This window comes from Mercenaria mercenaria, chromosome 15, assembly GCF_021730395.1.
Source record: "Mercenaria mercenaria strain notata chromosome 15, MADL_Memer_1, whole genome shotgun sequence".
NCBI classification, from domain to species: domain Eukaryota; kingdom Metazoa; phylum Mollusca; class Bivalvia; order Venerida; family Veneridae; genus Mercenaria; species Mercenaria mercenaria.
In genome coordinates, this window is record NC_069375.1 from 6,058,476 (window position 1) to 6,071,119 (window position 12,644).

General features: G+C 34.6%; 1 protein-coding gene across 1 annotated transcript in view; it reads left to right on the forward strand.

Moving 5' to 3' along the window:
* Window positions 1–302: 302 nt before the first annotated feature.
* LOC123540424 (coiled-coil domain-containing protein 18-like) overlaps window positions 303–12,644 on the forward strand; it is a 56,113-nt gene continuing 43,771 nt past the window's right edge. Inside the window, exons 1-5 of the mRNA XM_045325478.2 lie at window positions 303–809; window positions 9,194–9,386; window positions 10,230–10,349; window positions 10,781–10,885; window positions 11,874–11,983. Of these exons, the coding sequence (XP_045181413.2) occupies window positions 556–809; window positions 9,194–9,386; window positions 10,230–10,349; window positions 10,781–10,885; window positions 11,874–11,983 (782 nt within the window). The 5' untranslated portion in view covers window positions 303–555. The remainder of the gene's footprint in view (window positions 810–9,193; window positions 9,387–10,229; window positions 10,350–10,780; window positions 10,886–11,873; window positions 11,984–12,644) is intronic.

Consider the following 12,644-nt stretch of genomic DNA (forward strand, 5'->3'; position numbering starts at 1 on the left):
CATTGTTTGTAAAAACTGACATTAAATAAATATCATCTTATCTTACAATTAAGATATTTTCGGACAAAACAATATTATTATGTTACAATTCAAACAAACAGACAGTCTATATTAGAGAAGGAAATCACATAATAAAATCTTAAGATACACAAATTATAAGATGGTAACTGCGCTTTCCTTGTCAAGATAATTTGAGGCGCTGCAATATCTTAAATCTTTTTACCGATACCGTTACTCGGCGAGAAAGTTTTGGAGTTTAGTGTCTTTGGGTTTTTATCATTACATAACCAGTCAGAGGTCACCCGGCCAGCTCTCCACCAATGGAGATGAAACGCGGTTTGAATCTACTTTCATTTTTGTAAAAACAAAAACAAACTGACACAATTGTTAAAAAAATGCTATCAATATCGCCATGTCCTTTTTCTAACAGGCATGACTGTTCATAAAACTGACTTAGTTTTTTACTTGTATTCAATTTGAAATGAATTTGATCGCATCTAAACTCTGACCAGAGTAAGAACTCACAAAATTTAAACCAATCTACTGCTTGCAAAAATGAGCAGGTCTGAACACGAACTGTCATTCAGCAAAAGCGTAAACAGTGCTGCACATGGTGCTAACACATCTGTAAGAATAGAAGTCACTCATGGTGGATCAAATAAGAGGCATGTGTCCAGTAGAATGAATACTTCTGAAACAGTTCCACCCCAACTGCTGATGCAAAATGTTCGTGACATAAGAAAACGCTTGATGGAGACGGAAAAGACTCTAAATAAAATTTCCAAGGCTGAGGCCAAACTTGAAACAGAGTAAGAAAGTAGTTACAGCTGTTATTGGGAGATACTTATAGATACATTACTTGTCAAGATTGTTTTTTATTTTGTCTTCTGTCTTTCAAACTTACCTAGGTGCTAAATGCATGCCTTTTGTTTTTTATTTTGTCTTCTATCTTCCAAACTTACCTAGGTGCTAAATGCATGCCTTCCAATAACAATTCTCGATATCGACATTATGGATAAAATCCTGTTTTCCGGTATTAACCACTAATAAACGCCCGTTCCCGGTTTTACGGTGAAGCGGGTATCGGCCATTACGCTACATGGCGGTAGTGTTTAGATTATCCTTTTTTTCAAGTTTTAAACAAAGAAAATGAGTAAAAAAAGCATTGCAGATTATCATTAAACATTGTTGTAATTAAGATATAGCAAAAATATCCCAAAAGTTTACTTTATTTTTGAAATTTTATCTTTTATTCTACACTGCCGCTTCTGTGGCTCGATACCGAAGGTGTGAAATTATTCGCATTGTTCAAGGTAAACAGATTATTTTTGAAAAAAAAAAATGTTGCCGAGGTCGTAGAATAGTATTTCCATTGTGAGAAAGTAAGAACTTTCCGAAATCCTTATCTCAGGGCTCTCGCGAGTGGGCGACTTGAGCGAAATAGGCGCTCTAGAACTTCAAACTTCGCTCAAATCTAACCTCAAAGCGAAATGCAAGTCGCCTAATTTTCTTTGATTTCCGCACTCGCTAATTAGTGCTACCCGGACTGTTGACAATTTGCACGGTGTCATAATGAGTGCAGAATACACAAACACACGCCGGTAGCATAATTTAAGCTCCTCCTACTTCAGGTACTTGCGAGATTTTCCCGAGAAGTGTGAAAGCGAATCAAATTATCAGATACACCTCGTTGATTGTGTTCAGCCAATTAGCGTCGCGTTTACGTCTTTGACACTTTGTTTTTAATTTTGTCAACATGTTCGAGTGCGAAAAGCAAAGTGTTTTTTTTTTTAAGAAACTACTGATTAACCATGCGATTAATTGGAATTTGGTACACAATTATTTGTTATCTATGATAAAAGAACGACATGTAATGTATTAACAATGTTAAAATTGACTTCCATCGATGAATTTATTTGAATATGTATTTCTAGATTACACAGTTTACTTTCAGTTTCATTCGAGTGAGATTCTGACATTCCTGGGTGAATGACTCGGTGTTAATAATAAACACTTCATACAAGATATAACCAAAATTTGGCGGGTTACATTTACAGAATCGGCTAGAATTTTGAAAACGATTTTTTTCCAGAATTTTTTTAACGAAACAATAACCACTGTATGGGAAATGATCTAACTAAGAAAATGAATGGTCACATCAATACTTTTAATCAAGAAACAAGAAAATTACAGCCACCTTTCGAATCACTCCACATCATTGCGGTAGGAAAAGTCTTCCCACTTCTCCCTAAAGTCTCCCCACTTCTCCCTAAATCTGCTTGAGGGAGAAGTGATTTCTCCCAAAAAATTGGACCTAGCTAGACCCCTGTATCTTCTGGCAAAAATAATTGCTAATATTGTACACGGTCTTTATATCGGTTAATCTCGCCAGCCCCCCCTGACCCTGTTTACGGAAATACCGAAAAACGGGATTTATTCTTAATGTCGATATGGTCAATAGTTCCATGTTGATACATTCAAAACTCAATTACTGATGATTGTCCAGGAATAAGGAGTATAATATTTGTAATTATTTTAAGATGAGCAGTGGTACCCATTAGGCCATTGCCCAACCACTCCATTGCACTTAGGTTTTGCTAGCAGCTATCTTACAGGTGCTGATTTGGAGAGATGGATTCAGATATTAGCCATCTAGTGATAATGCACTTGGCTGCCAATCCAAAGGTCTAGGGTTAGAATACCAGGTGTATAGCACCGATACACTTGAAGCCGTCTTTCCTTGGAAGAACCAGTACTAGCCTCTTAGTTAGGTGGGAGACTGTCACTCAAGAGCATCTCAGAAATTTCCAGTGCCTGGACTGGGATTCAAACCCTGGACTCCTGGATTGACAGTCAAGGGTGTTACCACTAGACCTAGGGTTCTCCCCAGGCCAATTAAGCATAGCGCATCTGCTATCCTTTAATGACAGAACCATACAATCCGCTACTCTTTGATCCCCCTGCTATCCCTTTAACACAGACCGCTACCCTTAAAAGTTTACCAATAATGTAATACACATAACTGATAAAGCGTGTCTAAAATTAGCCTGAAGCTACAGCTGACTGGTGGTTTTCGGGGAAAAATCAATACTGTGTCACTGGGCACCCACAGAAGTAAGAAAATGACGTAATAATTGTACATTTATTGGATTATGGACACAATTGTCGACGTCTTGTTTGAAACTTCTTTGAAACAATTTTTGTGAATTGATTAAGAGTTTTAGTGAATATATGATGAAAACAATTGGGAATGTCGGTGTTTAACTTTGTCAAACTGTCAGTCTCAGGAAAGGATTATTTAAAGAAGAACTCTTTGAACTTTCAGGTGAGTAAATGATTAAAGTAATTAAATTGTTATCTAGTCAAAGTAGCAATTTTTTTTTTGAGTAAATAATTAAGTAATTGATGTGCATTGTTGTATCAAGATTTAAAATGAAGCAATAATAAGATTAGCAGTCATTAATATTTGGAATTTACACGTATACTGGACTTACTGTTAAATTTTACCTGATCTGTGAGTGATTAATTTCTAAGAAACAAAATTCTTGGAATATGTTTGTTGTGATATCTGAGATGCCAAGTGTAAAAAAACCCTCAAAAATGGCCTTTGGAGGTCAACTCGTATCATTTCCACAGCTTGTAACCATTGCTACAGTTGAGCGTCTGGTTCCTGCATCCACTGCAGGTACTACACAACACTTTAATTTTTAAAAAAAATACAGCATCAAAAAAAAAAGAATGGTATCATTCAGTTAGAGATAAGATTAATTCTTGTATTAGCTCTACAACAAAATGTTTCTTGTTTTGCTGTTGATGTTTGTTTCATTCTATCACTAGTAATTTGCCATTGTCCTTTTCTACTTTCAAACTGTGAAAGAGGGTTTTCTTCACTGAAGAGAATAAAAACAACACATAGGTCAAGACTGATCAACACAACACTGAACTGTCTCTTAATAATTGCCATTCATGGACCCAAGTTGGAAGACTTTCAATTTGAACATTCAGTAGAGTTGTGGCATAATGAGGAGCCAAGAAGATGTGTGATATAAACTTTAGTGCTTTACAAATAACTGTGAACTGTGACAGTGAGATGGAAGTGATGTGATGAAAGTTATTTATTATATAATGTATGTGATTACTATACAGTATACACAGTAGTAATATGATCAGCATAAGGACAGATTTGTGTGTAATATAAAATTATATGAACTGCAGAAGTACCTGTATAAGCAGTCAGGGGTGTAACTGTTTCAAGTTATCGCAGTTTATAACCCATTTGAGTTATTGCTTATATTTTCATAACTTGTTTCAGTTATCATAAAATATTACAAAGCCCTCCTGTGCCAACTCCTCATTTTGAATGTGACTACTGCAATTATTTCCTGAATCCTTGAACTCTTATCTTTCCAGCTATGCAGTAAAATTTTTTACGCAAGGCTGATAAAGTTTTACGCAAAAGGTTTAAAGCTATAAAACTCTTAGCATCCCATTATGCTTATCAGGTCATGATCAGACTAAAAGAGAATTTGATTAACCACAGATTGCTACTTATTTCACTGTATAGGTCACTTTGTGAGAACAGCAAAAAGACTTTTTTTTAAAAATAACTTACCCGAGTTAACTTATATTTTATAACTAATACAGGTTATAAAATGCTCGAAAAAATAACTGAAATAGGTTACATAACTTAAAACAGTTACACCTGATTGATAAGTTAACAAAAACAAAGTTTGATTATAACACATTTGTAGATTGTATAACTGCTTATAATTAAAAGGGATAAAGATACAAATGTTACACTTAAAAGTATATGTGGTTAAACTTGCTAAAAAGTCAAACCCTCTTAAGCCCCTCACAAACACACCCGTTTGGCTACTGCGCGCTTCCGGCTATCCCTTAATTTTTTTCTGGGGAGAACCCTGAGACAATCGGGCCACCTTATTATTATTATGTATTATTGTTACTGATCCCTACCAACTAATGAGTGTATTGTGATTGCATTCTTTTGAATCACAATACGGAAACACATTTCTGTCATTAAGGAGGTAGTATACCTTGACATTAGTATGTGCGCATGTCCAGCCGGAAGCTAACCGTAAATGTGACGATTTACGACAACCTTTACGACAGACTAAATGTGTTTGTATATTTATTCTTCTGAAAAAATTCATTAACCTGTCTGATCTGATGATTAATAGTTTGATAATGAATAAATTACCGCAGAAACGCTACAAAACAGTGTTGCCTTAAGATGACGTCATCAACGTCATGACATTACGTGTCAGTTACCACGCAAAATTAATAGCTTTTATCTTGAAAGTACGTAATTCTGAGTAATTATTTTTAATTGAACTATTTTTTAACAGCCATTATTTGCCAAAATATTTTTTGTGTCTTTCGTTCTAAATAATGATCAATATTTTGCAGCTTTTATGTACATAGTTTTATTGAAATGTTATGTGGAATGTAAGAAAATGGATGACGGTAACTGATGTTATTAGGAATATAGGTGGGTGAAATGTTATTACGGCCATTTTCAAATAAATATTCAGCAGTTTGATTATAATACCTATTTTACAGTTTCCATTGATGATTTGGTACGTATATACTAAAACTAGGCTCTAAAATTGTTAAAATTTCAGTAGAGAATAGTGATTTCTTGAATTAAATTAATGTTACCATGGAAATGCATCCCGTAACCTATATATCTAAATGTTAAATTCAAAGGCATTGACACTGGTCTTTTAAGGAACACAGCTTCAGGTTTTTATCTGTATTTCAACACTGTCCATGAGAATAATAATTGCAAGCACAACAATTTTTCCATAAGATGTCAGATGTGTGGTACTGCTGTAAGTACTTTAAGCTTTGAAATTTGTTCAGATAAATGCAAGTAACTTGAACATGTTACTTACTGTAGAAATAAAATGTTTTGAAGCAACATTAAACGAGAAAAATAATTTTATTTAATATTTTTCTAAGAAATTATGATAAAAAGCAAGATATAAGATATTTGAAACATCTCTGTTGCCATGGTTACTCTAAAAGTTGAGGTGAATAGGGTTTGGTATTCTGCTAATAATATCACCCTAATATTCCGTGTTGGTCATTAACAGAATGTCACTGAAGCTGTCGAAAAACCTATTAATTTATCATACATAGTTGTTTAAAAATGAGAGAAAATGCATTGCCATGGAAACACAAGCCCCCAATATTATACATTTTAAGTTTATATTAGAAAGCTGAAGCACATATTAGGCCTAAAACAAAAAATTCTTTGTTTCCGGTAACATGCTCAAAAAAATTAGGGTAGGTAGGTCGGAAATTTTTTTTTTTTTTTGGAAATTTTTTTATTAAGGGAGACTTTTCGGAAATTATTTTTGTGTCAAAAAATGAATACAAATAAGGGGGTTATGCCTTTAGAGCATCAGTTAGTTGATTTCTAACATCGCTGGCCATGTTTAAAGCATAAAAAGTGCAGTTTTGCAACTTTTTGTTAAAAAGTTGAAAAAATTCTCCAAGGCCATAAAAACTTTTAGGGTCAGGCTAAAAATTTAGGGTAGGTCGGGATACCGGAAACAAACAATTTTTAGCTCACCTGAGCAATGCTCAGGTGAGTTTTTCTGATCGCTCGATGTCCGGCGTCTGTCGTCCGTCGTCTGTCGTCTGTCGTCTGTCGTCCGTCGTCTGTCAACATTTAGCTTGTGTATGCGATAGAGGCTGTATTTTTCAATTAATCTTCATGAATATTGGTCAGAATGATAACCTTGATGAAATCTAGGCCGAGTTCGAAAATGGGTCATCTCGGGTCAAAAACTAGGTCACTAGGTCAAATCAAAGAAAAACCTTGTGTATGCGATAGAGGCTGTATTTTTCATTTAATCTTCATGAATATTGATCAAAATGATAACTTTGATGAAATCTAGGCCGAGTTCGAAAATGGGTCATCTCGGGTCAAAAACTAGGTCACTAAGTCAAATCAAAGAAAAACCTTGTGTATGCGATAGAGGCGGTATTTTTCAATTAATCTTCATGAATTTTGGTCAGAATGATAACCTTGATGAAATCTAGGCCGAGTTTGAAAATGGGTCATCTCGGGTCAAAAACTAGGTCACTAGGTCAAATCAAAGAAAAACCTTGTGTATGCGATAGAGGCTGTATTTTTCAATTCTTCTTCATGAATGTTGAACAGAATGATAACCTTGATGAAATCTAGGACAAGTTCGAAAATGGGTCATCTCGGGTCAAAAACTAGGTCACTAGGTCAAATCAAAGAAAAACCTTGCGTATGCAATAGAGGCTGTATTTTTCAATTGATCTTCATGAATTTTGGTCAGAATGATTGCCTTGATGAAATCTAGGCCGAGTTCGAAAATGGGTCATCTCGGGTCAAAAACTAGGTCACTAGGTCAAATCAAAGAAAAACCTTGTGTATGCAATAGAGGCTGTATTTTTCAATTGATCTTCATGAATTTTGGTCAGAATGATTTCCTTGATGAAATCTAGGCCGAGTTCGAAAATGGGTCATCTCGGGTCAAAAACTAGGTCACTAGGTCAAATCAAAGAAAAACCTTGTGTATGCGATAGAGGCGGTATTTTTCAATTGATCTTCATGAATTTGGTCAGAATGATTACCTTGATGAAATCTAGGCCGATTTCGAAAATGGGTCATCTGGGGTCAAAAACTAGGTCACTAGGTCATATCACGTAAAAACCTTGTGTATGCGATAGAGGCTGTATTTTTCAATTGATCTTCATGAATTTTGGTCAGAATGATTACCTTGATGAAATTTAGACCAAGTTCGAAAATGGGTCATCTGGATCAAAACTAGGTCACTAGGTCAAATCAAAGAAAAACCTTGTGTATGCAATAGAGGCTGTATTTTTCAACTGATCTTCATGAAATTTAGCCAGAATGATTACCTTGATAAAATCTAGGCCGAATTCAAAAATGGGTCATCTGGGGTCAAAAACTAGGTCACTAAGTCAAATCGAAGAAAAACATTGTGTATGCAATAGAGGATGTATTTTTCAATTGATCTTCATGAAATTTGGTCAGAGTGATTGCCTTGATGAAATCTAGGTCAATTTTGAATATGGGTTATCTGAGGTCAAAAACTAGGTCACTAGGTCAAATTAAAGAAAAATCTTGTGTATGCGATAGAGACTGTTTTTTTCAATTGATTTTTATGAAATTTGGTCAGGTTGATTGCCTTAATGAAATCTAGGTCGAATTTGAATATTTTGAATATGGGTCATCTGAGGTCAAAAACTAGGTCACTTAGTCAAATCAAAGAAAAAACTTCTGTATGTGATAGAGGCTGTATTTTTCAGTTGATCTTCATGAATTTTGGTCAGAATGATTGCCTTGATAAAATCTAGGTCGAGTTTGAACATGGGTCATCTAGGGTCAAAAACTAGGTCATATCTAAGAAAATGCTTGTTTTATCGCAAGAGACCAATTTTTTGGTCCAATCTTAATGAAAATTGGTCAGAATATTTGTTTCCATGAAATCACTAGGTCAAACATGTTTTACACTGTTATGGAGTGTTTCTTAGGTGAGCGACCTAGGGCCATCTTGGCCCTCTTGTTTTTTTTACGCCTTAGTAAAATTATCAACTACGCAGACTTCTACGGATAACAGTGAAACTGAAATGCACTGAAAAGTGTTAAATGTCTGTATTTTCCTACTTCTTTCAATTTAAAATACCTTTGGAGGGTCATGTACTTCAAACCTGGATAAGGGACAGAGATAAATGAACTTGAGATTGTAGCAGCTAAAACATTAAATTACACAAAATACAATAAATTTCTATGGGTCAACTAATTTTAATTTACCCTGGTAACAAGGTATACTGCCTCCTTAAAGTACACATTTTTTTTAATTTTAATGTTTTATAGACATGTTTGGCATCAGAATGATTGTTTTTAATACAGGAACTTAAATTTGGTAATGTCATTTTACAGTTTTGAACTTTGTTCCAAAGATGTATCATCACATTCATATTTCATTAAAACATTTTATTTAGCTGAAAACTGTTGAAAATTAGCATGTTCTTATAGAACAGAGGCAGATGACATGTTTTGCTTTTTATTGTTCTATAAAATTTGTTTTCTTGAGACAATGATCTCTATATCTCGTAGTTGAAATAAACTTCAGCAAGGGAAATCAGATTCTTACTCTGTTTTCAGTGATATAGATGACCTTATATCTGTGACATCAGTGGATTCGAGAAGAAGGGGTCCGATATCTGGCACAGATTACCATGATAATCTTGAAGATGACAGAGAAAGCGTGCAGTCAGGTTTGGCAACTCTACCTGACTCCTCTTATGCTGGATTTGAAAGAGTTCAGCCCCCTAGTAGCACTCCAAACAGACCAGCTGTAAGAACTCTTCATTTTATATTATAGTTTTCATTTAATTCAAGAGATTAATTAATCAATAGTTCAAATTTGTAAAACATCTTCATACTAGTAACTGGCAGAATCTAAACTATCTGAGACTACAGTGTTTCTCTTTCTTTCTTTTTTTTTGCCATTTTGGTGACCACAATTTTTGGTAATTTTTTTGTAAGAATTCCCCTTATTTGTTTTAATTATTTCTTTATATACTTCAACCAAAACTCTTCGTAGGTCTACATAATTATGTAAAACCATACGATTTTAAAACACAAGACAGTGTGCTTTTAAGTCATTTTCTTTTTTAATGTATCATGCTTGCGAAAAATATTTTTCTTTTCACCGTGATTGCTCCCTTAACTTAGTTGTTTCGGCGTGATTTTCCCCTCCAAACAGGCCTTGCCACCATTCCCCTAACACAGAAAGACACTGGATTATTCTTAAAGCCTGAACCCTTACACCAAGTCAGTTCAGTTGCACATTGTATGAACTGATAATACTGGTAGCTATGTCATATAACTGTGTAAGGATTCTTCATTGTAAACAAATTACCGGTAGCTCGACTGTAGATCAAGTGATAACGCACCATATTGCTAATAATAAATCTTGTGTTGAATTCATTGTATTCATATCTTTATTAGTAGCACATAATAAATAGATAGGTGTTAGAAATAGTTCCAACTTACAGCATACCCGGTAGTTTTTCTGAAATTTAGATATAGTTGAAGGTGATATCATATGGTTACAATAAACTTGAAATAATATTTTTAAAAGAAAATAACTTGGTGGTAAAGATGATAATTATTTTACTTATAACACTATCTGCAGGCAAAAAGTCGTTTGACAGGTTTACTGGAGATGATAGAGTCACGGGAAGAGTCTGATTCGTCGCCACGGGAACGTAAACAAAGTGACATAGAAGATGAAAGACAAGACCATAGGGCAAAGGTTTACATTTTTCTCATCAAAACTTACTTTACATTGTGCATTGTGGAAAAAGCAGTGTAGATTTATTAAATTGCTATTATAAAGTACTTTTCACTGTATCCAAAAGTTGAGATTCATTTCACATTTTAAAGTCAAATGTCATACCTGCCATGCATCATACTTGTAAATCTCTTAAAAAGTATTTATCATTTACAAATTGATCAGTTGATACCTTCTACATTGCAAAGGCTCTTAAATGTATGTAAGCAGATATCTTATTGTGTTGGAAACTAATTTCTTGGTTCGAAAATTGATATGTTGAAGTAGATTTATGTAAAATGCAAAAATTACCCATAGAAAAAGCTCTTCAAAATGTGATTAAGTTTGCTTTCTTCACCTTTTATGTTGAATAGATACAGCTTGGATTTTGACAGGATTTTTATGTTTGATAGATTCGATTTTTGAAAGAGGCCAACAAGAAAGTGCTGATACAGAATCAGAAGTTGATGAATGAAGTAGAAAAGACATCATTTGAGCTGCAGGCTTCAAGGGCAAAGGTATTATTATATTAATGGACATATTGTACAGTAATTATGCATTATTGAAATGACATGCACACAGAACAGAATTTTTGTCAGTAGTTCTGTCTTCATGGCTCACTGAGTACAGAAACCAACAAATTCCAAGTTTGGAAGTAGAGTTTGATCTCCTGGGAGACGTATAACTGAGTACAGAAACCAACAAATTCCAAGTTTGGAAGTGAGTTTGATCTCCTGGAGACGTATAACTGAGTACAGAAACCAACAAATTCCAAGTTGGAAGTAGATTTGATCTCCTGGGAGACGTATAACTGAGTACAGAAACCAACAAATTCCAAGTTTGGAAGTAGAGTTTGATCTCCTGGAGACGTATAACTGAGTACAGAAACCACAAATTCCAGTTTGGAAGTAGAGTTTGATCTCCTGGGAGACGTATAACTGAGTACAGAAACCAACAAATTTCAAGTTTGGAAGTAGAGTTTGATCTCCTGGGAGACGTATAACTGAGTACAGAAACCAACAAATTCCAAGTTTGGAAGTAGAGTTTGATCTCCTGGGAGACGTATAACTGAGTACAGAAACCAACAAATTCCAAGTTTGGAAGTAGAGTTTGATCTCCTGGGAGACGTATAACTGAGTACAGAAACCAACAAATTCCAAGTTTGGAAGTAGATTTGATCTCCTGGGAGACGTATAACTGAGTACAGAAACCAACAAATTCCAAGTTTGGAAGTAGAGTTTGATCTCCTGGGAGACGTATAACTGCTTTGAGACTGCTGGTAACAGACATTAAGTTTCAATTCTTTCGTTCATCAAGGTTCCAGTTTAGAGGTTGTACATGTAAGAAATCAAGAACTCGAATTGTAGGATAACTGATAGCTAGTACTTCACTGAAATCCTGTTGACCACTTGAAACCAAGGTCAGTGGAGGTTGAAAATTTCTTAGGGAGTTGGCAGGCAAAATGGAAACATATTTTAGACTGCTTATTCAGCTGTATTTTTACAGGTGAGAGAATTAAGTTATGAGTTAGATGAGTTCCGCCAGTCTGTACCAGACCTGGAAGATAAGATACTGGGACTTCAAGCCGAGACAGAATCTCAGGACAAAGCACTCAGGTAACTGATGTATGTGTAAACTTTCAGGGACAACATATTGAATATTTTGTCAGTTAAGTATTTAAAATGTCAAGTTGAGTTTCAAGGTGTTTTTTTTTCCAATATCTCTTTGTTGCTTGACTTTTTTTTTTTTTTTTTTTACAAAAGACAGTCCTTTTAATGGAGTATTTTGTTGATACTGCAGAAAAGAAATGATAAACAACAGAATTGTAACTGGCTGTTTTTATATGTAATCATGTATCACTCTTATCGATTTTTAAACACCTTGATGCTTGATAATTGAAGTTTAAATTAAGCTTCTTCATTGGCAAAGGAGATCTAAGGTGGTTTCATGATAGTTAGCTTGAGTCAGCTCAATGTTTTAGTGGCAGTGTCGGATCTGAATTCCCTTCACTTGTGTATTTCATAAAAGTTTAAATAAAGAATTGTGCCTGACTTTAAATATCATAAGATTTATAGACATTAAACAAACTCCATCCTGCTTTTTGCAAGAATTATGGCCCCTTTTGGACTTAGAAAATATCAGATTTCTTTGTTAAGTTTTGCGTTTAGGTCAATTTATCTCCTTTATGGTCAAAGCTATGCTTTAAAACTTGGAGCATTTAGTTGCCATTAAAAGCTGACACTGCACAGCAAGTACCGTAACTCTGCATTGCTTGTT